General features: G+C 41.2%; 1 protein-coding gene across 1 annotated transcript; it reads left to right on the plus strand.

Annotated features, from left to right (window-relative positions):
• Positions 1–121: 121 nt before the first annotated feature.
• Positions 122–27388, plus strand: mmp15b (matrix metallopeptidase 15b). Its single transcript, XM_020605903.1, has 10 exons — positions 122–1164; positions 7701–7849; positions 8033–8155; positions 8574–8881; positions 12190–12351; positions 13951–14147; positions 18031–18169; positions 21530–21680; positions 22940–23058; positions 24057–27388. Exons 1-10 carry the CDS (start codon positions 1045–1047, stop codon positions 24566–24568), a joined length of 1980 nt encoding a protein of 659 aa, XP_020461559.1. The 5' UTR covers positions 122–1044; the 3' UTR covers positions 24569–27388.
• The last annotated feature ends 278 nt before the right edge of the window (positions 27389–27666 follow it).

Below are 27666 nucleotides of genomic sequence, written 5' to 3' on the forward strand. Positions count from 1 at the left end.
CATTATAGGCTGCCAGTTGCTGCCTATGTCACATGTTTAAGCTTCAGTTGGAATAACATGAACTTTCTGCTTTTCATTTTCGTTACAATCAGAGTCCTCGCGTCATGACACTTAAATTTTACTTTGAAAGTCGAGACAGGAACACGCTGTCTCTGTGCTGCTGCACTTGACCCTGGTTTCTCCACGTTAGGCACCGAAACAGCACGACCAGCGGACCACTGTCCGTCCTGCTCCGACAGAGACAGAGAGAGAGAGGGAGAGAGAGAGAGAGAGAGCACGCGCGAATCATGGTCTCAGGACCGGACTGAAACCAACTAGTCAAGTACCAGCTTCCCATGAGATTTCCCCTTGACATGGGGAAAAACTGAAAATGAAGGGCGAATAAACGTCAGATAGCCTACGTTAGTCATTACAAGAGGTCGCGATATAAATAACCGTGCTCAGCTACGGCACTGAAGCTGCTGCTGAAGGAGTCGATGCGGAACTTTGGACTTACATCATTTAGTTGTTGTTTTTTATTTTGCAACTTCTCAGGTTATATTCAGCTGCGTTTCATTCATCACGTGAGGGGGTCCTCAACCCACTGGATTTTAACATGTTAGCAGCTAATGATTTACTAAAGCATGCTTGCTCTAGAGCCACTTTGCTGATAGTAAGCGTCGCTGGAGACGTGGATCTTTGGTGAAGTGCACGTTCAAGATTATTATTAACGTGCTCTCTTGTGGCTTACTCTCGCTACAGTGCTGTAAGGAAAGGAGAGTGCCTGTCATCGGTGTAAAAAACAAAACTTAAAGGAGAGCGCTGCATGGACTTACATATGAGTGAAAACCACTCACCGACATTTATGGAGGGTCGCTTTGTAATGCTGCTCTGAGTGTTACTCTAGGACGCAGCTCTTGGCCACAATAAAAGTGCATTGTTTAACACTGCACTGGGGACTAGTTTACCAGCCTGTTTGCCTGGGCTTGTGCCATAGACTAGCAATACTGCAAGTAAAAACACCTTCGGGCCTGAGCGACGACTACTTCCTCTCGTGCCCGGACCATGGCCTCCCCCTCGCGGGAAAGCTGCTTCTGGTTGCTCTGGAGACTGACCCTCCTCGCGCTCTGGCTGTGTGCGCTCGTGGCGCGTGCAACGCAGGAAGGTGGCACCTTTAGCGCAGAGGTAAAAACTAATTAATGCCATTACTGTTTGCACTGATTAAACAATAAATAATGCAAACTAAAGTGAAAGCAGAGGCAGAAAGCAGGCCATAGATGACATTATAAAAAATGAATTTAACAATTTTAACACGGCACCCTTTGAAAATGACGAGAAAGACATGGTCAAAGCAGCCTTTGCTTTAAACACAAAAAAGCATCTATTCGCCACTGCAGGAGGCTACAGTTGTCAGTTAATAAAGTAATATAAACATTATTCATTTGCCAACAAAATACCACAACACTTCTTTATAGTTAGCGTTTATAGTTGACTAGACGTTTGTGTGCCTCATGTTAATAAACGGATATGGTATTTAGCCTACCTGTGTTATAGTTTCAAACGTGACCTACCCAGTCAGAACTGAGGCAGGACTATCCAGTGCACAACATATTAAATCAGTAATATTTGCTACATTATTAATATAACGTTCAAAAGCTTTTATTTCCCATTTGGTTAATTTGGTTAACGAAGTGTATGGCAGGTGTGCAGTCATAAAAACAAGCTGTGAAGTGACCATGTAGCAGCCAGGATTTTGTGTAAAGCACATTGACGTAGCACTCTTTTGCAAACATTACAAATGTTTCAAAAATCTCCTGTCAGGGACCCATTCTTTTGACCACCCACATCTTTTATAGATTTCCCCCACAGGACTCCCCTGTTCCCACTGTTAAACATCTTTTATTTTAGAACCTTTTCTTGGGTACACCGATCTTTCTCAAAGACCCTTGGTAGTCTCTGGACTAATCACCGTGTTAGGATTTAAAAGTAATATCCATAAAACCTAAGTGAATGATTTCTGAATCAGCAAGGACACAGGTACATATTAATTCTGTGTTTCTTTAGGTGTGTCACAAATGTGCCAAAGTGTCCAAATTGGGACTTGAACCAGCACATCTTGCATTCTTGCTCCATCATAACAGCAGGCTTTGTTTTGAAAGACAATTTAATATAAAAGATAAGGGCTGACTTTATACCAGTAAGAAAGTGTTTAGTGGATGAGGTCTTGTTGTGTGTTGTGTGACAGAGAGGTAGACAGACACACTGACTGCAGGGTCATTAGAGGTGAGCTTGCGTTACAAAACCCAGTGACCAGAGTCTGGTTTTCAGAAAGGTTACAACACATTCTGATGGGGTAAAAACATAGCTGTGGTGTGTGTGTGTGTTTGCTAAAGTGTCTTAATGAGACAAATGATGGAGGGTTTACACAATGTGTGGACTGATGAAAAACTCTTAATTCCTTGTGAAAAATTTGTATGCACATGCATGTGCGTATGTTTGTGTGTGCTAACTCAAGTTCTGTCCATTTAAAACTGTGTAATTTGTTTTATAGCCAAAGCCCAAGAAGAATGAAGTACAGCTTGTTGGTGCATCTAGGACATGTGATTTCAACTTTATTGATAGTTGCTGTAAATTGCCATCAAATCAAGCTAAACCAGAGAACACTCAGAGAACTCAAACCCCTGCCAAGGCAGCTCACTTTCCACCTAATGCCATTTTACATAAAAGCAATATTCCCATGATAGTCTGGCCCCATCATTTTAAAATGTTTATTATTTTTGGTCCTCCAAACACTGATAGTTGTATTAGAAGTTAAATTATTGTTAAAGTCTAAGAAGAGTTTGTTTATACTTTGGGGTCAAAACAGTTTTCACCTAATTTTCATAACCTCCATGTGAGGATGCTAAATATCCATATGGTTATTGTTAGGCTTGTTTCATGCCATATGTTGAGCAGCTGTGACCATAGCCTGTCTATGTTGTGTTACCTTGGCTAAAATTATAATAAGCACTTGGCTCCTGTAGCTCTCCATCTGACAATTTCAAATCATTTTCATGTATAACGACAACAAAAAATAATGCCCCTATAGCTTAGCTTGACAGTCAGCAGTGCTCTAGCGAATATGGCAAAGAGTAGGGGCTTGTATCTGTTAGTTTCAAGTACAACTGCCAGTGTTTCACTAGCCCTTTATCGTTATGGTAAGGAGGTCCCAACTTTAATGAAGTCACTGATTTGGGTTGTCTCAAAGCAGTCTGTATGTTTAAAGACTACATTGGATTGTGCTGAAATGCCATTATTCACCCACTCATTTGTTAAATTATCTCATCTGGGGCTTGGCCTAATCCTCACTGTTGAAGTGTAGTTCAACCCATGTCCAAGTCCAATCCAAGCCCTACCCTGTCTGGACAAAAAGGATGAGTGGGAGGTTAGAAGAATGAGGGACACGAGAGGGATTATGAAATCTGTGTGAGAAAAGAACTTCTGATTTAAAAAGTAAAATGTCACTACAACCACCTAGAGAAATTTGTGATGGAGGTTTTTATGAAAAAGGTAAAGAGAAATGACAAAGATGGATAGAGAACGTTGGTGAAGTCGGTAGTGGTCAGTGTCAGCTGTGCTGTGATGGCTGAATATAACAGCTGTTCTCTAACTGGGACACATGCACACACACAGCCTGCACATGCATATTGTGCCTGGGAGTCCAAGGAATCTTTGCAAATACAATGGACTCTGTTGTAGAGCTGAGAGAGAAAACTTGTGAATAGGAGAGGATGATGCTGAGAGGGTGAGCACAGAAAGAAACATGGGCATGATGAACTAGGCTGTATAGACAAGAGTGCAACCGCAGTTTGTAGCTAAAGCAGAGTAATAGTAGTGAGGGGGAAGAAATCAGTGGCTTGTTGCACCACGTAAGTAGACGGATTTCTCAGCCCATATCCTCTCTGTATTCATGTAATCTGTAGCATGTTGTCTCTTCACATTCCGGCTGCTTCCCCCCCACTCCCCAGTGGTTAGCAATCACCATGTCCACAGAGACTCACATTGCTTCAGTGATGGGATGAGGCAGCAACGCCGTGAGATGGGAACTATCTCTGGGCTTGTATTACGGAGACTACGCCTTTATTGTTATGTTTTCTGTTTGACTGTCTAAAGTGAGAGTGCTTTATGAAATCTTCAAACTGAACAAATCAAATTATCCTCCTCATCTCCGTCTGTTTCTCTCACTGCTGCATTTACTTATCCATCCTCTTGGTAGGACTTTGGTGGGTAAGAGATGGCACCAGACCAAGCCTTGGAATAAAAGCACTGTTAGCGTCTTGGCTGACATTGTGGTGGACACAAACACTTAAACACACACACACACACACACCCATACACATTTGGCAGGTTTTACAACTCCTTGTATATGGCTTGGTCTGGTTTTGGCAGGTAAACTCAAGGACTCTTTGAAAGACTATTTGATAGACGAGGTCTAGTGTACACACGCACATGCACACATACGAGCACTCCTCTATTCCTCCTGTTGTCTAAGACTTGTTTTGTATTCAGTCCAGCTGATGAGGCAAGGTGAGCGGCCAGACTGAAGTGCTTTACTGTTTTAGATGACGCGGGTGAGGTGCGGCAGAGGCTCATATGCGTCCATACATCTTACCAACAGCACTGCAGCGTTGCCCTTGTACCTGACTATAGCCGGTTGTAAATACTCATGGGGCAGGGACTAAGAAAGAGTGCACAGGGACAACATCGGATGCCAGGGTATGCAGAAGAACACACATCACTAAGACACAAACAGATACAGATGCATCGGCATTTCCTATCTTCATCAAGTACTATTACTGCAGCAAGACAACTTTGTGGAGAGGCTGATCACAAATGAGCAGCCGTGATGTGAAAAGATGTTTGATGCTTTTTTTTATTACTTTTATTGGAACTGAGATGGGAATTGCAGCATCACCCCACTGCTTCTCCCTCAGTGTCTGTTGTGGTTTGGTGACCATTACTGGGTGCATTACAGCCTTGCAAAGTGCTTTGCTTTTATCTTCAGACAGTATGAAATATGAACAGCATTAACTGACATGAAACAACAATCAATACTGCTCATTACTAATCACATACTGAAAGATTTGGTCTTTTGTGGATATGTTTTTTTTTTTTGTCATTTTGGAAATTAATCTATTTTTTAAATCCATCAAATGGAACCTGACCTATCAGAATTAGCATTTTGCTTAAAAGAAGTTTGACATTTGAATGCAGCTGTGATCTGATGAAATCAGACTTCTTGGTCAGATTCATTCTCAAAATCTGATACCGAACAACTGGCTATTTACTAAAACCTTTTCCCAGACAACAACTTTCCAACCCCTGCTGTGCATCTAAAGAGTTTAGACTTTAATCACCCTTTCAAGCATCTTGAAACCCCCCACCTCCGAGTCCACAGCGAGTACCTTGAACTGTGCCTGTGTGTGTGAGAGGGAGAGAGTGAGTAGATAGTGTTTCAGGAAGTGTGATTTGTGTCTCAGTGTGTGTGTGCGTGTGTAATTGTGTACCAGCATGATTTAAGCTTCCTTATCTAAAGGCAGAGGTAGGTCAGGGTCACGTCCAGTTCAGCCCTCTGTACGCCTTTTGTGCTCCCAAACACACACATACACCTGCAGAGTTGATCAGAGTTGATACAGTCACTACCACTGACAGAAAGATAAAGATAAAGATAAAGATGGGACACAGAGAGACTGTTCTGTTTGCAGCTCTACACCTACAAAGAAAAAAAACAATAGAAATGCACATACCAGGCACTGGATCATTAATATACAACAGGCATCAATTAAAAATCATTAAATGGAAAGAAAACTGCTGAAACAAGAGGTGGAAAAAACCCTACATACCGGCCTGTCTCTACAGATGTGTGTGGAGAAATGACAAAAAAGAAAGAAGTGGGCTTTGAAGGTTTGAACTTCTCTAGCTAAGTGCCCCACAGCCTGAGGACTCAAACACTTTAGGCTTCATCATGGACCTGCTGATGGCCAGGAGATCACGGAGGTCCAACTTACTGCTTTACATGATTTCCTGCAGTTTTCTACTGCTGTCAGAAAAACACACCAAATTTAACTTTCAGTAAAAAAGAGGAGAGTGCTACTTCAATAAAGGCCATATAATACATGGCAGCAGTCATTTACTACCTTTAATTGACCACAGAAGATAAGATGTCATCAAAATCTGTCAGAGTCAGCTCAGTGTTTGGATTGATTGACAGGACATTATACGTTCACCTCATGAGTATTAATCACAGCAGCACTGTAAGGACTGCTCTAATGGAGGAGGAAGGACACATGCAGGCAAAGTAGAGTTTTTCTCCAGTCTGGCATGTTGAGTGTATTCTGGCTGAATTAACCCTGAGGTTTGATATCACCAGGTGGTCACTTTGTGCTGATGATATCAATTCCTCTCATCAGTAGGTGACCAAAGTGGAGCGCAGGTCCACCGCTCTGCTTTTTGACCTTTTTATTACATCCATTTACACTATATTGGAGTTGTGTAGACACTCAGGCGGCAGATAAACAGGGTAAATCAAGCAAGGTCTGGGAGACACTTAGTAATTTGTTTTCATTGGACTGAGGGGACATTTTGTTTGTGCAGAATACATATACACCAAATCCATACAGTATATAACCAGAGCATCATTATATACACCATTTCATATTTATTAGATGTGTGTGTGAGAGAGAGAGACTGAAAGAAGCAATTTTGTTGTTATGGCTCTAAAGGAGTGGGTAAGTAAATACAGAGCTTTATCAAGCAGCCTGGTGTTTTGCATTGTGAAAGATGGGTGTAAACCCACTCACACACAGTACATGCATGAGCACACATACACATACTGTTTATGTTCCCTGAGCACCATGAGGAGTGTGTTCATGTGCAAGTGTATCTAGTGTTTCAGACTAACCAGTGTGCCAGTGCTTGCCTGTGTGTGAGTGTGTGCGTGTGATATTAAGTTTCTTCATAACAGGTGGGATAGACTTTGCGTCATCTGTGATTGGGTCCAGTATCACGTTTTCTCCCTCAGGCCTATCATTAACCCCCATTCCTCCCAGTCACATACTCCCAAAATACAGTCAGATATAGCAAGCTACACAGCGTTCTCATTCAGGCTCATCCCCTCCCTGCCTTCTCTCTTTTATATACAAAACATTCATGCAGCCCAGTGTGTAGCAGAATACATTGCAAAAAGCACTTTTAGATCATAATATTACTTTTACTTCAAACAACAAAGTCACTCTAAAAATGGCAAATTTCACATTCAAGATCAAATGAGAAATTGGGTGTAATGCTCCCACAAAGCAAAACTCGGTCATGCCATCATATTACAGAAGTTGTAGCTGAGGAGGCAACAAACTTGAGGGTACCCAGATTATTGCTCTCAGCTGTAGACAACACAAATTGCCCATAAATTGCTTAAAAAGCAGTTTCTATTGGCTTCGTAATTTCCTCTTCCTGTTCATGTTAGAATTCACTTAAGTATTTAAAATGCCTATTGTTTCTAAGATCATTTAAGCTGTCTGGGATTAAAGGGTTAGTGTCATTACTATCACTGTCAGTAATATACACTTAATGAGTTTTTGATTCAAGCATCACAGCATCACAATATATGAATAAATGATACTTTAATACTTACTTAACTTTCTTTGCTAGTTTTATTTATGTTTTTTTTCCCTGTGTGTCTCCAGTCATGGCTGAGGATGTATGGTTACCTACCCCAGGCCAGCAGACAGATGTCAACCATGCGATCAGCTCAGATCCTGTCCAATGCCATCAGCGACATGCAACGGTTCTACGGCCTAGAGGTCACGGGACAGATGGACCCTCAAACCATTAGGTCAGCAGGCCTTAACTAGAATGTTTTTGTACATTTAGACTTGCACCCACTCATAAAAAAGTGTATACTGTGTATACATGTACATATATTTATCGACCAGCCCCCAAAACACCGTCATTCATCTTCCTTTCAACACATGCGTGAACACTCTTGCCTGCTCTTGATTTCTTTAAACTCCTTCAGTGCTATGAAAAGACCACGCTGTGGTGTGCCTGACAAGTTTGGAGGACAGATCAAAACCAATGTGCGGCGGAAACGTTATGCCCTCACCGGACATAAATGGAACAAGAACCATCTCACTTACAGGTAAAAGATATTTTATTTTTGAAGAAAATCTACCTTACCACAAATGCACTGTACATGAACATTTGGCTACTTCACAATATTCTATATTCAGGTTGGGATTTGAGTTAACTCAGTTTTTCATTTCTTTTGTTGATTTTGTTGCATTACACATGTATTTACCACCAAAGATCCCTTATATTATGTGCCAGATCGATACACATGCTTGATGCTGGGTTAAAAGACTTTTTTGGGAACAAAAATCAGTTTTCTTCCTCAAACTTGACAAACGCCCAAAATGTATAGAGTATACCAATGAAAAAATATTTCCAGACTGCTTGTAAATATACTGTATAAAAGGATATGTTTTACATGCAGCCGTTATCAGTCAACATTGGCCTTTGTAAGAATTTTTTTCCTTTTTCTCTCTTTGTTCCCTTAGTGTCCAAAACTACACTCCCAAGATCGGAGAGTATAACTCGTACGAGGCTGTTCGGCGGGCCTTTAAAGTCTGGGAGAGTGTCATCCCATTGACCTTTGATGAAATCCCATACCAGGAGATCAAATATGGACGTCGCAAAGAGCCCGACATCATGATCTTCTTTGCTTCAGGTTTTCACGGAGACAGTTCTCCTTTTGATGGGGAGGGGGGTTTCTTGGCTCACGCCTACTTCCCTGGACCTGGAATGGGTGGGGACACACACTTTGACTCTGATGAACCATGGACCATAGGAAACCAGAACATACAAGGTAAATGTGGCTGTCAGTATAATTGTAATTACATATAATTGTAAGTGAAATGTGAGTTGTACTGTGGTCTTTTTATATCGGACAACCAATTGTTACAGACAACGGTAATTAAAAAAGTATGAATAACAGCAGGAAAGACAAGAGGAATAAGAGAAGAAGAGGCTTTTAGGACTTTAAAAATAAAACACATTTTTGTATTCTAGGTGGATGGATGCTTTGCTACACAGGTTGAGTTTATGTTTACGTGTGTGTAGCAACACAGATAGCTTGTGTTATATAGCTTTTTCTTGAGGGCTTGGATGTTGCAATTTCCTTAAATTTCAGGTGGAAACAGAGGATTGAGGGGTTATTAGGTCCTTGAACATTTTTGTAGTAGGTGTTCAGCTGATGAGCAGTTTGTCACACCAAAATCTTGTCCTGCTGTACAGGTTGTAATGGACTGTGCAACTGTCCCCATTGCTTTCCTCCACAACTAACTAGAGATGGCATGTTTCAGCTAGACACATTGTGAGGCACTGCTAATCCATTTTCCCCTGTAAAAGTTCAAAGTCAAAACTTGGTGCCAACACACAGTTTCTGCCCCGGTTGCACCTTCTTAGAGTTCTTAAATGTACCCCCAATTACATTGCTAAGAACTTGTACTGACACTAATCCATGAACTCTGTGATCCATGCATTATGGTTTGTGCAGTCTGTGCTACACACACACGCAAGATATTTGTGCTTCTGGTTTGTGCAGTCTGTGCTACACACACATGCAAGATATTTGTGCTTCTGTGCTTTTAAAGACTACAGTTGGAAATAGTCTGAAATCATTACCAAAACCTAACCTCATCCCTACAGCCGTACTTTAACCTTTACACTTTTCTTAGGAGGCACCCAGCAATTTCTAGAACATAACTAATTATGAGGATTACTGTCATGTTTAAGATGTTTTTAGAGATCCTCTTCTTGCTGTGCATCCATTAACCCTGATGTGACAATGGACTTTCTACATCCACACAGCAGACACACAGAGCTAAGCTTTGTGTGGATGTATGGCTGTGCCTCTGTGTGTGTCTGTATCTGCGTGATCAGCTGTGTGTAGGATGTGATGCAGGATAGATCACAGGGACAGTGGAATTCCACAGTAAGTGGGAGTGTGTTCCACCCAGGGAGCTCTGTAGACTGGTCCCTTTGTTGCACCACACTACTTAGACAGCTCAAAAGCAAAGAGCAGCCAAATTACAGTCTTGTCTGGTTTAAGGTAGACACATGTTGCACTTGTGCAGCTAGTCTTCATTCAGCGTTCTTACAGCCTTCCAGTTGCAGTTTTGCTGGAATGTGGCTTCTAATCCTGGTAAAATGTAGGTTTTTTCATTCACTAATGAAACTAACGCTGATTGATCCAGCAACTGACATTCAAAAATATAGTTTATAGTACAGTCAAGAGTATCTTGTTTCTATCAAATTTTCCAGTTGATTCAGTTATTTAAATACTTTATCAAGCAAAATATGGTTCTAGCTTATCAAATATAAAGATTTGCTTATTTCATCTGTTTCATATCCAACAAATTCTGACAGGCATTTTTTTTTACTATTTTCAAACATTTATTGATCAGCACTAAAAATAATAAGTTGCCATCCTAATATCATTTTCAAACAAAGTATTTAAATATTGTTTTTTATTGGTACTGGTGCAGAATAATGATCTTACAAAGGCTTTGCTTCAAAACTACCACTGCTAATATGCTGGGGCAAACAAAAGTAAAGAAAGAGCCGTGTTCAAATCTGTGTAAGCATCTCCCAGCTGAAGTGTCCTGGGGCATGAAACAGTCAAACAAAAACAGACTTTAGCTTAGGGATCAATAGGTACACAAAAAACATTTACATGAAAAGCATTTTATCCAGTTTTTGTTGTTATGCTTGTTGTTTTCCTTTCATTGACTTCAGTTTCATTTGTCAGCGAATAACAATGCTAATGGGTTCAGATGTCTGGGGTACCTTGTGACGCACATTGTAGTTAATCAGCCCTTTCTGCACAGATGGTCTAACAAAAACAGCTTTTAAACTTTATCCAAAAGGTTTCTGACATGTACACTCAGACACACCTTACGCAGATGAAATGCTGTTGGCCAGTAGCCGTAAAAGGTCAGAAGCTTTTGTGATTCTTTGTGGTCAAATGAGACCAATGTGAGGAAGTTACTGGCAAAAAGCAGAGTGAACTTGGAGAGTACCTTCTGGTTGTCAGGGTGCTGCTTTAGAGTGTCTTTTTTTACACTGGGAGTCCCCTTAGCTGTTGATAACTAAGGTGTGAGACATGGTAAACAAGGGAACAAAACAGAGTTGGCTTGAATGACAAAAGGTTTGTGTAGAATAGTCAGAAGTAGATGCAATGGCAATAGCTTTGCAAAGATGTTTGAAGTTTACTCTAGCTTTTCATTGTCAAACCGAAATGGTTGCTACGGTTACCTCACAAAGGCCTCTTTATTTGCTCTCAGTGCTCTCTCTCTGTTTATTCATCCCCAACTATCTCTAGCACTCTGCATTGCCCTCTACTATTTTCTCTTGTGGAGTGTTAGCAGTTTAGCATGCCATGAGGACATTTCATGTGACTGATAGGAAGGGGTGTGAGGGCGTAGAGAGGGTGGAGGAGGTGAACTGGGCGTATCCTTTTGTGTGTGAGTGTGCATGCATATATCTGCATGTTTTGCAAAAGAGGAAATGAGGAGAGATGCAGAGGGGCAGGCATCCAGAGCTTCTCTCCTTCCCTTGCACAGCAGTGACATCACCGTTTCCCAGTGGCACAGATCTGACCAATCAGCATGTGCCATTAGGCCTGACAAATGGCTTGCAAGTTCAAAGTTCACACAAGGCAGGGTCCCAACAGTGTCCCTTTATTATTAGACATGTTAGAAATGTATGTATGCTGATTCATTATTATTAGACATGTTAGAAATGTATGCTGATTCATATCAGCAATCATTAACATGCCTTTTATGATTCATGTGTCACATCTGTGGAGATTTTTATTAATATAAGAGAGAACAGATGTTTATTAATGTGAAGGAGAAAATGAACAGACATCCTCACACATTAACTACATGGATATAAGGACTTTGTTCTCTCTGTAGTCCTGTACAGTCCTATGTCTTTGTTTGTTTGTTTTAAGACACCTGTATGAACACAGAGGGACTAGTACATCCTCTTTTTCCTTCATACTCTTTCAAAAAAACTGCGGCTAGTATCCTTTGAGTGTTTAAGAATGTAATGTACGTATATTGTCTAACTTTCCTCCCTCCCCCTCTCTTCTCCATTATAACCATGCAGGTAATGACCTCTTCCTGGTAGCAGTACATGAGCTGGGTCACGCCCTGGGTTTAGAGCATTCCAACAACCCACTGGCTATCATGGCTCCCTTTTACCAGTGGATGGAGACTGAGAACTTCCAGCTGCCTGAGGATGATTGGCGGGGCATACAGCAGATCTATGGTAGGTAGGATGTTTCCTGGACCACACACCTGGTGTCCAGTGTGTATAATGCGTACAGTGTTTGAAGCCATGACAACATGAATTTGTGATTTGCACTTATGTCAAATTGAAAACAGGTTTTTTTATACTTTTTTTTTTTTTTTTTACAAAAAGTGACACTTGAACAAAGAAGTTTCTTTTGATCTAAAACCTTATTCAAATAGGTTGCCTTGTTTTATATGGAAATCCCGTTCACAGCTTTAATCAGTTAGTATATCAGAACTATTAAATAAATGTATTACATCTTGGTAGTGTTTTTTTTTCTTTGCTGAGACTTAGATGAGAAGATTCATCCCACTGTCTATGAAATATGAAAGATAGTTAGCTCAGATAAGCATAAAGAATGGAAGCAGAGGTAACAACAGCTGCCTGTGAGCACCTCTAAATCTCAGTAATTAAGACATTTTGGACTTTATTTTCCTGAAATAGGGTGCAGCACTAAACTTGTGTCTAAACCCCAGGTGTAAGGCACATATGAGCATGTTCAACAATGTTTTGCAGTTTTGGCGACCACAGATGCACAGTTTGCTAATATCACTGACCAGCTTTTATGCATGGTAGAAAGGTCTCTGATCTTGTAACCAGCAGCAGTTATCTGAAATCAGGTCATGGTGGCAGGTTCAGGAAAGTAATCCTTCTCCCCGGCAACATTTTCCAGCTCCTCTGGTGGGTTGCCAAGGTGCCCCCAGGCCAGCTGAGATACGTATGTAGTCTCTCCAGCATGCTCTGGATTTACCTGGTGTCTCCTACCCTTTGGATGTGCCTGGAAAACCTACAAAGGGCGGCGCCCTGGAGGCATCCTGATAAGATGCCCGAACCACCTCATCTGGCTCCTTTCATTGTGTACTGCGAGTCCCTTCCAGATGTCCCGAATCCACACCCTATCTCTAAGGCTATGTCTGGCCACCCTGCACCCCGGCAACATTTTCCAGCTCCTCTGGTGGGTTGCCAAGGTGCCCCCAGGCCAGCTGAGATACGTATGTAGTCTCTCCAGCATGCTCTGGATTTACCTGGTGTCTCCTACCCTTTGGATGTGCCTGGAAAACCTACAAAGGGCGGCGCCCTGGAGGCATCCTGATAAGATGCCCGAACCACCTCATCTGGCTCCTTTCATTGTGTACTGCGAGTCCCTTCCAGATGTCCCGAATCCACACCCTATCTCAAAGGCTATGTCTGGCCACCCAACGAAACTCATTTCGCTGTTTGTATTTGCATAGGTGAGGGTTGGAGCATAGACTGACTGGCAAATTGAGGACTTTGCCTTTCAGCTCAGCTCCTTCTTCACCACAACAGTCTGGTACAACATGCGCATTACTGCTGATGCTGCCCCTGTCCGCCTGTCAATCTCAAGCTCAATTTTACCCTCACTAGTAAACAAGACAGCATCAGTTATATACAGTGCAATTTACTCACAGCTGCTTCCAGTGTGTGAAATTCATGGGGGTCTCACATGTAACATTATAAATATTTCACAGTTTTTTTAAATAATACAATAAAATTATAATGCAGGCATTGCATTTATGGTGAAACTGAATTAAAAATGTTCGTTTCTCCTTGCAGGTCAACCAGACAGTGGTCCTACCCAGGCCCTGCCCACTGTGATACCCCGCCGCCCAGAGCCTAGGCCACCTCAAACACCTCCTCGGCATCCCAACCGCCCAAGGACCACAGATAGACCAGATCACTACGGACCCAATATCTGTGAAGGAAACTTTGACACAGTTACTATGCTCCGAGGAGAAATGTTTGTTTTCAAGGTAAATGGTTTGAGGATTAGGAATTAGGGGCATTTTCACACTACTACTTTAATCTAAATCAATGGTTCCCAAACTTGGGGGGGTTATTTTGATGTTAAATTGAGGGGCCACAGCAACTGTTAAATATAACTGATGTGTATGGCAGTGGGGGTGGGAGGGAGAGCTCCAAAATATTTTTACCCACAAAAGGAGGGACCCAGCAGAAAAAGTTCAGGAACCACTGATCTAAGTGATGACCATAAAACATTAGAGGAGATATGCTGCCCTTCAGAGTGTTTTATTATAAGTCTTTACTTGGAAATTGAGTTGGCTTCCAGCAGAGGAGCTGTTCTGACAAGTTAACAGTGTCAATAAATTAGTTATTCTTGACAAATGGCGTGTGCATGGCCTACAAGAGGGCTGTTTTCAATCTTGCCTTTGTGGACTATAAACCAACAGGGCTGGTGTTTTTTATGAGAAGGAACACTGTTAAAAGGGTGGGGTGTGGTCAGGTGTTTGCCTGCAAGAGCCTCTACACAAAACATTAATAAGAGCTGACCCAGCAATGAGCCATTAGCAGGGTTTTTACCTTTAAGACATATATCTTAGAAAACTCTCTGCCAGTTTTTAAACTGATCATTTTGTTGGGTAAGGTCTTTTGATGCTAGGCCTTGTGGTCATTTGTTTTTACACATCTGCCATGTGTTTTCACCAACTGTGGTCAGGACTGATTAAGTGAAAATGTTATGTGGTCCTTGTCAGTTGAATTAACTGAAATATCAGCAGCGAAGAGAACTCGGTTTTTCCCAGTGTACTGTATGTTCTCCTATTCAGGATTGGTTCAGTGACAGACCATTCATAGTGCAGCTCTACAAAAATAAGTAATGATGTGTTTCAGTGGGGGAGGTCAGAGGAGTTGTACAGTGTTGGCAGCACTGAGCACTGAAGAGGTTTGCTGATATTAGAGAGAGCTGGAAGGAGAACATGCTGGCTTTATTGTAAAGGAGCCTCGGCTTCACTGCTAGAAATGTTGTCATGATACATGAAATCTTGAACTGCCAGCAGTACGGAGTGAAACTACTGAAGGTTTCCAACAGTGTCATATCATCAACCACACTTTGAACTGGATCCCAGAAACCTTTAGACATGCCTGTATCAAGGGAGAAATACAAAACTATTTTATGTTTCTACAAAGCTGAATATGACAGCTGTTATTGTTGATGACAACACAGTACTGGGTGGGCTGTTTTTTTTTTGCATTATTGTTGTCATAGAGTTTAACATTTAGATAACTGTCATTTAAATCAAACGGCACTGTTTGACAGAGCCCTGTCTCTCCAAACACACAGAGATTAGTCTATGAATATCTCTTATCTTGGGCTCTAAGTGTGTCTGGCACTGGCCAGTGGTTAGAAGACTTGGCATCCATGTGCCTGGACATGTGCTGCACATGGTCACACAATTATATCTGTGCTCTAGAGTTTCATCTCAGCCAGTAATGTCTATGTTCTTGGGTTGCTGGGCTGGACAGCATTAAATAGTGTCCAAAATTAACTTTTTGCCTGCCATCCAGTTGTTTAAAACTAATACTAATGACCTGATCTGAGTAAATGCAAACCACAAACAATTGATATATTTTAACTGCTTAGATCAATTTTATGTTGCCTCACAGCAAGAAGGTTACGGGTTCAAGCCCCGGCCGATCCGATGCCTTCCTGTGTGGAGTTTGCATGTTCTTCCTGTGCTTGCATGTGTACTCTCCAGGTACTCCAGCTTCCTCCCACAGTCCAAAAACATGCAGCTTAGGTTGATTGGCAACTCTAAATTGCCCATAGGAGTGAGTGTGAGTGTGTGTAGTTGTCTGTCTGTCACTTAGTGTCAGCCCTATGATAGACTGGCGACCTGTCCAGGATGTACCTCTCTTCTCACCTAGTGTCAGCTGGGATTGGCTCCAGCACCCCCGTGACAGTCGTCAGGATAAACGGTATGGATAATGGATGGATGGGGATCAATTTTATGAAAAGTTTTATTAGGAACAGCCACCTAGTGTAAAGTGTAAATAGTAGATTTCATCAACTGTGGCTAAGTCAAAGTTGTTCTGAATTTTTTTGTTTGTTTTATCTGCACTTGCAGCTGAGCCCAAGTCTTACTGTAAATGCAAGTTCTGAATGTTTAAACATTCAATGTTTAGTTTCTCTGTTTTTAGCCATGCTAGCAGTGTTGCTCCATGGATGGCAATGTTGGCCTGTTAGACGGTTGGTCCACCAGTCTGGTCTTTAATAGTTTTATAGCAGTTGTAAATACATAAAATGTTGTGGACACAGAGCCAGGTCTCATTTAGAGTGAACTGTTGCTGACTCAGCTTTTTGAAGTGACTTTTACACTTAAGTTATTATTGTTGCAGAATGTTAGGAGCAACTGTAGTTCAGTGGGTAGAGCAGTCATCTCCCAACCGGAGGGTTGGCGGTGTGAATCACGGTGCCTGCAGTCCACATATCAAAGTGTCCTTGGGCAAGATACTGAACCCCCAAGTTGCCCCTGATGGTTAGAGCCATCGGTGTGAGTTGGCACCGCAGATGGCTGCCTCGATTCTCTAACGGAAACAAATTCCTTGTGTGTGTCACATACTTGGCCAAATAAAGGTGATTATCCTTATTAGCTGCTGTAGCCTGTTATTAATTGGTTTTATTGTCATTTAATACTTGACTTGAGATTAATTTCTGACTGTTTATATTCTGATTATCCTTATGCCAATTCGGAAGTGATACCTCCACTTTTCAACGGTAGACATTGTTCATCTCTGCTATTACTCTATAAGGGCTGAATTGCTTACTTCCCAGTACTGCAATGAGTGGGAGTAATCTATAGCACATCCGTACCACTCTCTCTTCTCTGTAGTCCTGTCCATTAAAAGACAAAAGGAGCTGTCATTCTGGAGGGAAATAACTCATTTATTTTGCTCATTTCTAGTACTTCTTCTCAGCAGAGCTGAACATACAGACAGCTACACTGAGCTGCTTTCAATGCAGTTCTGCTCTGCTGAGGACTAATATGGTCAGTTCAGTCTTCAGAATCTGGTCAGACAAAGGAGCTGTCAGACCACACAAATCGAACAGCATGCAGTCTGTTTGGTCCGGCCCTGTTCTGTCTCTCTCAGCTCTCACCAACCCATCTCCGTTCTGTTGCATTTCATACTGTGCTGTGCTGTCTTGTCTGCCAGTGTGTCCTGCGTGAAGGACAAAACTAGTGGTGCTTGCCAGAAAGAAGCAGCACTGAGCAATTTACCCTTACATTATCCAGGACAGGCAGGACTACTGACTCACCACTTATAAATGAGTCTGAGGACTTCTAGTGTAAATCTTTCTGTTGGCTTGCATACACAGCACACACTGTTGATAGGGAGGTTCACAAGTATGTTTCCTTTTATGCTTGGGTTGAAGTATGCTGCTGTGCTGCTGACTTGGCAATGAAATCATTCATATACCATCATAAAAGTCCTTTATAAAAGTTATCATGTGCAATATGAGAGAGTGCGATATGAGGATATGATAAAGCCACCAGGACGGAGGCTCACTCTTATCAGCTAGCTAACTTTTCTGCTATCTATAATTTATTCTATGTTCTGGCCTAGTTACCCTGTAGAGGTCAGTTTATTTGGCATAACGACCACGGCAGTCATATCTGACCTCAATGGAACAAATAATTAAGCCCAAATGACAAATGAAAAGCGACTTGAGAATACCTCTCTTAGAGGAACTATCTGTGCCTCCTTTCCATCCTGTGTGTGCACTGTATGTGCTTGTGTGCATAGTAATGTTATTAAAATATATCCTACAATGAGGTGCATTTAACTGACAGTAAGAAATGAAACAGTCAAACACACTTCTCAATTTTGTCACCACAGGGTCGTTGGTTCTGGCGGGTGCGCAGGAACAGGGTTCTGGATAACTACCCGATGCCCATCAGTCACTTCTGGAGGGGTCTGCCTGGAGACATAGATGCTGCCTATGAAAGACATGACGGCAGGTTCGTCTTCTTTAAAGGTAAGCAGCAAATACTTAAAATCTCACTGATGGATGCATGCTGCTCACACGCTGCCCCCAGAATATGATGATGTCCTGACTCATGCCAACAGTATTCTACAGAAAACAAAGATGAACTAGCTATAATTGTAGTTAAGTACAACAGAGAAGGCCAAATATTTGCCATTTATCTCTTACTTTTGTAAAGCGTAAGAGCTGAGATTTGCTGGTCAGTGTACCTACAGTACCTGTTATATTGTATCACATTACATAACATGAAGAGAAATCTGTACGATATAATGTATAATAGCTCCAAATCATCCAAACTACATTTCTTAAATCAACTACAAAATACTATAGTTCAGCTAAATTACTGTAAGATCAATTTTTACATGAGCGATTCTTCTAAATAATCTTTTTCTGGTATTATTAGCCTTCACTTTGAGAGCATGACAGACTTTCATTTGCAACAGTTGCCTTTAAGAATCTTCCCAGTTTCGAAAAGTAACACATAATTTATGTAACAGCACTGATGTGCTGCAGTAGCAACAGTGTCAAACAACACTAGAATTAGGATTTTTTTGCAGTGCAGCAGTGCTCTTTACCCTGCCATGCAAAGAAACTATCATAGCTGGATTCATTGGATGCTGTGGTATTAGCCAGATTCTATCTGTCAGTCTATCCTATATATGTAGCAGCATGTCAGCTTTTTAAGGTAAAGTTTTTCTCTTCATCTTTAGAGATAAGATATTGGAGTTCTTCTGATAGTGCAGGGCTGGTAGCACAAGCATATGGAATATAAGTGCAGCCTTATGGAAGCATACTCCTCCTGCAGAGAAAACCATCCACCATCTGGTTTCTTCATTACGGCCCAAGTACAGTTATATTGCTTTATGGTAATTTCAAACTGTCATGCCTTAATGCTATCATATTTTAACAGTAAAACAGATTCTAGAGCTTTTTTCATCTTCTGCAAACAATGTTGAAGATATACAGTACATAACTCCACCTCCTCAAGTAGGCAGCAAAATATAATGTATTCTACATGCAGGGTGTAAATCTATTTTAGCACAGCTCATTATTTATACTGAAAGCAGCTTGTCTTTTGCAGCAGTGGCTAAAGCTGTTGAATGAAAGAGAAAGAGCTCAGCCTTTATTAATGCAGCCATAGGCTTTGGAGAAGCTGTTGATGAGGGGAATGATGTCATTGCCAAGTCTCTCGGTGTGACACTTGGCTGTGAGCCGTTAGCAAAGAAAGAACAAGAGAAAGAAAGTGGTAGGAAAGAAAAAAGTAGGGACTGGCAGCCCTGGGAGTACAAGAGAAAGGGAGGCAAACACAGCAGTAAGACCTTGAGGCTATGTTCACATTACAGGCTGAAGTGGCCCAAATCTGATTTGTTTCGCTCCAAGTGACTCACATCTGATCTTATCAAAGATGTGTAAACAAACCAAATCAGGGTCCCTTACATATGTGGTCCTAGATCTGATTCATATCACTAACTATGCAACTGCTTTTTGAACAATCAAATCAGAATTTGTGTCATTATTTTAAATATTTCACTTCTCTGTGCACACACACATTACCTATGCTCATTCATTCAGTGTCAGTCCCTCACAGATAGGTAAAAATGAACATGGGTGAGAGCACCATCAGCGACTGGGTCGGAGGGAAGACAAGGAAGTTGGACTTTAGTTTGTTGGACTTTTATGTTCAAGCCAAGCTGGAACTAACATATTATAACTAGGCAGGTTATGAAGAATTTACACAATCTGACTGTCTCACAAATTACACTATTGTTGTTATTGCTGATGCATGTGGCTCACATAAATCTGCACTTGCACGGTTGTGTAGGACCTCACCGAAACGAGACGCACAAACATGAATGTGAGCCATCAACACAAAAAGGTCAGATCTGACAAAAAAATCTGAATTTAGCATTAATGTAACGTGAACACAGTCTTAAATGGATTGGTTAGATCAGCCAGTAACTTGACTTTCAGTCACTGTGATGACAGTAGTCCTCTTTTTTTTTTCTATGCTTGTTCTTGTGGACTTGTGAAACATCATCAGTCATGGCACAGTTTTGCACATTTAGCAAAGAACAGCTCAGATATCTTAGGTGGGAGACAATATTGACCATCCAAAATGCTACAACATCTTGAAGACAGGTGATTTCTGTATAAAAAGGGCTATAGGCTATGTCCCCTGTGCTGAGCTTGGTGTTTCCATATGGGGAGCGACAAGGCCTGAGTTTAGATCCCAGTATCAGTGCTGTACATATTTTACGTTGACAGTAGAATTCATTCCATGCATGTTGGCTGACTGGACTGATATTCCCACATTTAATTTAGTGGCATACTATATACTGAGAAAGGCCTAGGGGGGATATATTTTATCAGGATGGATCATTTTTGACAAAGCGAACATCAAATATCTGGAATATCTTGTATTTAAAAGGTGTGGTCCAAATTCTCAGTATATTAACATTCAAAAATGTAGCAATCCACTTGTCTTGCACAACTGTTGTATTTCCTAGAGGTTTCCCAGCTGTTTTTATCCCAAACAAGCCCAACTGGAATAGAAACCACACTGTTTATGCCTTTATAAAAACAACTGTTACACAGCAGGAAGTAATCAAATATTTAGGTCACTGAAGCGCGCCACTGAAGTTATGGAAAGTCATGGAAAAAGTCATGGGATTTTACATCAGGGCTGTGCACCACAGGAACCCTGGGAAGCATTGCGTCAACCACTCGTTCTCTCCAGATGCTGAGTTAACAGTTTTCACTTTAAATGAGGAGCAAGGGGCTAAAGGTGGGTGGATAGATGAGTGGACTGGTGGTTGGGGGAGAAAGAGGGAGGGAAAGGGATATTGAAGCCAAGAGGAGAGATGTAATGGTGCCAGGAAGAACGGAGTCCCCCAGTCTGACACAGTGAAAAACAATAAAACCTTCCGTTCGGTGAGAAATCTGCTTTAGTGTGACATGAGACACTCCTAATGGATAATTACCAGCCAAACCCAAACCCTTCATTCATTATTACATTCCTATAATTTACAAGTGTGTGTAAATGCTGTTCTGGTTTTTCAGATTGTTTTTATTGTTTTCTTTTTATTGCACATTCAATTTCAATTATCTAACATCTCCTCTGCCAGCAAATTAAATGTGTGTGCATGAGTAGGATTTGTATGTGTATGTACATCTGTTGCTGTATGTGCATGTGTGTATAATCAAGTGTATATGCCATATATAGTATGATTCTGGGTGTGTTATTGTAAAACCTGCCAGGTTATGAGTGGAACTGTACAGAGTATGCGCTGATGTATGTATCAAAAAGAATCACTAAGAAATGCTCCTCTCCTCTCCTTCCCATCTCCTCAGGAAACAGATTCTGGCTTTTTAGGGAAGCTAACCTGGAACCGGACTATCCACAAGAGCTGGTCGATTATGGTCGCGATATACCCTATGACAGGATAGACACAGCCATCTGGTGGGAGCCATCTGGCTACACTTACTTCTTTCAAGGAGACCGGTAACGTAGCCTACAGCCTGTCATTATGAAACCCCTCTAATTCACCTGCTACCCAATATATTAGCTGAGCTTCATCTCAACCCATGTCATTCCAAGAGGCAAATGTAAAATGCATTGCATGTGTTCAAATTCACTTACAGTAAATCAAGCTCAAAGCGTGTCTTTATGGAGAACAATGTCAGTCTGAAACATCTTAGCAGCTAGAAGATGGATTGCCATGAAACATTTTACAGGCATTCATGGTATCCAGATGATGAATCTTATTGACAGTGGTAATCTGGCTTTTCCCTCAGGGCCACCATGATGCTGACATTTATGGTTAACATTAAAATGTCTCAACAGCAGCTGGCTGGATTTCCATGCATACACCACATGTTCATATCTTGGTCAGGATGAATCATAATCACTTTGGTGTTTCCCTGAATTTTTATTTAGCTCCATCGCAAAACTAATGACACTCTCATCATTTATAAGATAATAATAATAATAAAATAAGATGGTGAGCATGGTAAATATTGTATTTGCTAAAATTAGCATTTAGCTAATGGTCCACAGTACAGCCTCGCACAGCAGCTAGCATGGCTGTAGACTCTTAGTCTGGTGTTACATATACTGTATGGTTTATGCAATGGTAACCACAGGTGTAATGGGAGACACAGTTTGATTCTTATCTTTAAACAGTTCTTTAGTGCAAAGACAAACACGGCTCAGAATAGTCCAACACTGTATTGATTTTTGACTTTAGTTTCAAAGAATATGTATTTTTTTAAATATTAAATTTAAATATTTTGTTGTAGTGCTAATCAAATTGAAGATCATTTATAAAATAAAGTTTCTGAGATCAGGCATCATTTATGTTAGAGATTCCTAGCATTGCTGTATGAATATTAAGTTATAAGACGAATACTGGAGAGCTGCAGTTTAACTGCTCATTGTTAACAAATTTAGAAAGTTCTGTGGAAAGTACGACATATTGAAAAGAAATTACACAGCCATATAAAAGTGCGATGTGTTTATGAAAATACTTGTAGGAAAATAATTATACTATAAGCACAGCGTCTCTTCTAGAATTAGAGTGACTGCCTGATTGCAGGTTTCTAGTGCTTTTACATTCAAATTTGAATGTTCTGTGGAAACTGTCCTGTTACTTTCCCACCATGTAGGCCAAGCGATGTGCTGCACTGTGTAAGGGGTCTGTTCTACTCTTGTTTAGACAGATGATAAACAGTAACAGCCATCCTCTCTGCTGCTATCTGCAGGTACTGGCGTTTCAATGAGCAGTCCCGCTCAGCTGACAGAGGCTACCCGAAACCAATAAGTGTCTGGGGATCGTCGGTGCCCTCTACTCCCAAGGGGGCCTTCCTCAGTGATGATGGAGGTGAGACAACAAGAGCAGTTTCTCTGTGTGTGTGTGTGTGTGTGAGGCAAAAAATTATGATGTGGTCATGTAGGGGTAGCAATCTGTGTATTTGCGTCTGTTGAGAGGTGCATTTGAGACTTAGACTATATTTAAAGATGGATGATGTGACAGGGCCAGAGAAGTGATGCCAGGCTGTTTGGAGTATAGGTAACAACACCTCCATGTTAGTGGATGGGACTTGAGCCAAACTAAAAAGTATAAATTAAATGAGTTTTTTCCAAAGGTGGTTTCTCTCAGTTTAGGTAAATATGATTAAGCTGATTTGTATACAAGTGGTAATTTGTCTATTACATTGCTATTAAAAAGGGGTGTATTTTAGATGATTGACAGCTTTCATTGGCGGCATGATACCGCAGTTCCACCTCTGCTGCTTAGTGGCAGGAAGTGGTCACACATAATCCATTTTTATATACAGTCGATGGTATGAGCCCACGTGTTGCGTTTTACTTTGCTGAGAAAATGGAGAAGGGAGAGCCACTTTCGAAGCAGTCTTTGTTAAAGATTGTAGATATTTTTCCATGTATACAACAAACTATTCTGGATAAATTCACAATAATAAATGACAAAATTGAATTTATTGAAATAGTTTGACATTTAGGAAAATATGCTTATTTGCTTTCTTACATAGATTGAGATGAGAAAATGAATGGGATAGGAACAGCCAGCTGTTGATTAGATAAGCATAAAGTCTGGAAACAGGGAGGCAGACAGTGAAGACTCCAGAACAGATCAAGGCTAGCTGTTTCCCTGTGTTTCTGGTCTTTATGCTAAGCTAAGATAACCTGCTGGATCCAGTTTCATATTGAACAGATAGATACAAGAGTGGTATCAGTCTCCACATCTAACAGGAGGGCAAATAGGTGTTTTTGGCAAATTGTTGAACTATGCACCTTTACGTTTTCTGTCTTCACATTGCCATGTTAGTTTACATCTCCTAATCTCCTTGTCTTGTCCAGCTTACACCTTCTTCTATAAGGGTTCCAAATACTGGAAGTTTGACAACCACCGCATGAAGAGTGAGCCAGGCTACCCCAAGTCCATCCTGAGAGACTTCATGGGCTGCAGTGTAGACCTGGATCCCGACAGGGACACAGACACAGACTCGGGACGCAAATACCCAGACGTGAACCGTCCACCATTCAACCCAGATGCGGGGAATGATGGCGACAAGGACAAAGACCAGGATGGAACAGATCATGGTGGAACAGACAAAGACACGGGTAAAGGCTCTGACGACAAAGATGAAGACTACCGTGAGGGTCGTGAGGAAGACACCAACGAGGTGGATGTGGTGCTGAAGGTGGACGACAGTGAGGAGCGGACCATGAATATCCTGATGGTAACCATCCCACTCGTCCTGGTGCTGTGCATCTTGGGACTGATTTACGCCATCATCAACACGCTGCAGAGCAAAGGGGCGCCGCGACTGCTGGTGCATTGCAAGCGCTCACTGCAGGACTGGGTCTGACCCTTGACATTAGGAGACACTGAACTTGGAACTTAAATTGGACCTTCAACACCCCCTCCTCTAATCCAGCCCTCTTCCCAGTGATCCATCTGTCTCAAGTCTCTGTGCTCTGTGGCTCCTGCAACTCTTAGTATAGGTGGTAGTAAATCCATGCAAATACTGTACTGATACACACACACAAACTAAATCATGTCTTACATAAACACACACACAGGCACACCACCCTAACCTTGTCTTGTCTCCCATGGTGCTCTACAATGAGTTGACTGTAGTCTATTTATATGAGAGAAGTTTGCACATTGTTTTTTTCCCTTGTTTTTGTTTTAGTTTTTTGTTACTTTTTGTTGTTGTTATTATTATTTCTAAACCAGGAAGGCCACTCTATTCTCTCTCCCCTCTCTGCACCACCCTCCTCCTTCCCCTACAGTAGGGGCTTTTTCCTTTGCTGATAACTTGACATCTGTGTATGCTATCACAGTTGCTATAAAAGAAATATACAGATACAAAGAAAAGGAGAGAGTGATTTGGAGACAGACCACTATGCTTCAATCAGGGTTCAGTAGTATTCCTTCCTCTTCTCATCATCTTCTTCATGTTGTCCACTCTCTTCCCTTTTCTCTGCAGTACAGTATCTCATGGGCTGGGGTGTGACTTAGAGAGAAACAGGGTTCATTTCATAGTTTACAGTAAGTAGCATTTTGAGGCTATCCTCCCTTTGACTCCCTGTAAAGGAGATGTTGTAACTGTGAAGGTTGGATCAGAGCTCAGTTTGTTACTCATACAGTCACTGTTTTAGTTTTACAGGATAATTCCATCTTATTATAACTTGGATCCTTTTTTCAGTTTTGACCATTGATTTTAATGGTAACAGTACCACTGTACTCACCAGATTATTTGCTGGAATCAGAGAATCTGATGACATCGCTAAAACAAAGTCAGTCATACAGGCTTTAAACAAACCCCTAGGTTAGTTAGACTTATTTGTAAAAGAAAGCAAATACAGACAGTAGAAGTATTACCCCGACTGCCTGTTGTAAACATCATTTTCCAGATACCTGCTGCACTTGTCATAGTTGTGCACACACACTGCAGCTTGCATATATCAGGGAGAAGTGATATTTCTGGTGCACTGGTGTCCAGTTTTACCTCCAAATAAAGTGATTTGGATAATCTGTCTAACATGGGGGTGAGTTTAAATGATTTGGCATTTTGAGAAATACAGTACATTTATTCACTTTTTTGTGGACATTTGATGAGAAGATAAATACCTGTCATGTCTGTACACCAAGTATGACACTACAGCCAGCAGGCAATTATCTTATCTGAGCATGAAAACTGGAAGCAGGGAGACCCAGCTAGCCTGACTCTATCAGCACTTTCCAATCATCCAGCCATCCATTATCTATACAGCCTATCCTCAGTAGGGTCATGGGCGGCTGGAGCCTATCACACCTGACATTGGGCAAGAGGCAGGGTGCACCCTGGACAGGTTGCCAGTCTATCACAGGGCTGACATGCAGAGAAACAATCACACACACACACTAGCCTACCAGCACCTCTACATTTGAAGGACTAGCATGTTATACCTTGTTTGTTTAGTTGTGCTAGTAGGCAGATTTGTGGGCTTTGGACAGAACCTGACCAGTGGTTTCTCCCTGCTTCTAAACTTCTCATCTAACTTTTGCAAAAAAAAAAAAAAACAAGTTAAGAAGCTTATTTCTCAAAATGTTTTTTTTAAACCTGCCTGAGCTTGTGTAGCTATAGTCAAAGATATCAGCCATTGCAATGTTATGATACCATAACAGGTAGAAATGATGGCTATAAAGAAAAGGACTAGGAAAATAAGATCCAAGCATTATCCTGTAAATTCAGACTTGTTTTCCTTCTTTCGCACGTGACCAAGTCTACTTTGGCTGGAAGGGTTGTAAAGAGGTCCACTTCCCTTAACTTTTACGTATGTGGCTAACTCTCAGAGAGCGTCTTTTCTGTCCACAATAAGACTTAATTTTTTTATACTGCAGAGGAGACGGACTAATGGTCACAGCTCACTGTGAAACCACACAGGAGATGGAACGTTCATTGTGGCTCTGTGTGTAACATAAAACAAACAAACAAAGCAAAGCCATGGCCTTTAGCTTCAGAACAGGATGCAGCACCACAAAAGCATCACAGCGGTCACATGGTGCAGCTAATTTGCCATGTGGTTTATAATGGGCTTTTACTTCTGGTGTTTGAAAAGAACAATTTAAGAAACTTCTCTGATGACCTGTGAGCTTTCTGTTGTAAAGATAGCTTAGCATAACTCAAGTGCCAGGGTGGGCTCATGTGAGCACAGACTAATCCTCCTCATTAAAAAACAGCAGGTGTGCGCAAATGCTGTTAACCCCCATGACCCCTAAACTCAACTTTGAACTCCCAGAATCAAAACACTCTCAGCTCCAGAAGAACAGAGATAGAGTGAAGAGGAGTGTGTGTGCAGAATCATGCCCATCTCAACTACTCATTTTATCAGTACTGAAGAACCACACCTGTGTTTTTGGACATTTTAGCTACTTTATTACAACCATTTCCAAATGCATGCCATAGAGTTTTAATTTTTGTTTGTGTCTCTTCCCCCCCCCATATGTGGCAGCCATTAGTTTCCACCATATGAAAAACAACCAGCAGACTATTTAAACACAAAAATAATGTAACTTTGACCAAAGTTAATGCAGACTTAGATGTTCACTTTGATGGATTAAACAATTCATGTAGTCTACTTACTGATTTTCCTGCTGTATGAAACTGAATGGAAGCCAGTGGCTGCCATGAAAAAATCTTAACAATAACAGCATGATTTGCAAAGTGGTTGATGTGAAACTGTTACTACATTGTTAGACAGTAAGTGGCTAAAACATGCAAAAGCAATGATGGTTGCCATTTATAATGACCTTTTTAAGAGAAACAGTATTCTCAAAAGATCACTTCATTTAACCCATTTGTGAATATATTTTAAAGAATTTCTGAAATTAGGTTGACGTTACTCATATACTTGTGAAATAAGCAGCCCTATGTCGTGCTATTAAAAAAGTCTAGCGGCAAGAGAAAACACCAAGTTT

The sequence above is a fragment of the Monopterus albus genome, unplaced genomic scaffold (assembly GCF_001952655.1).
Source record: "Monopterus albus unplaced genomic scaffold, M_albus_1.0 scaffold73.1, whole genome shotgun sequence".
Classification (NCBI taxonomy): domain Eukaryota; kingdom Metazoa; phylum Chordata; class Actinopteri; order Synbranchiformes; family Synbranchidae; genus Monopterus; species Monopterus albus.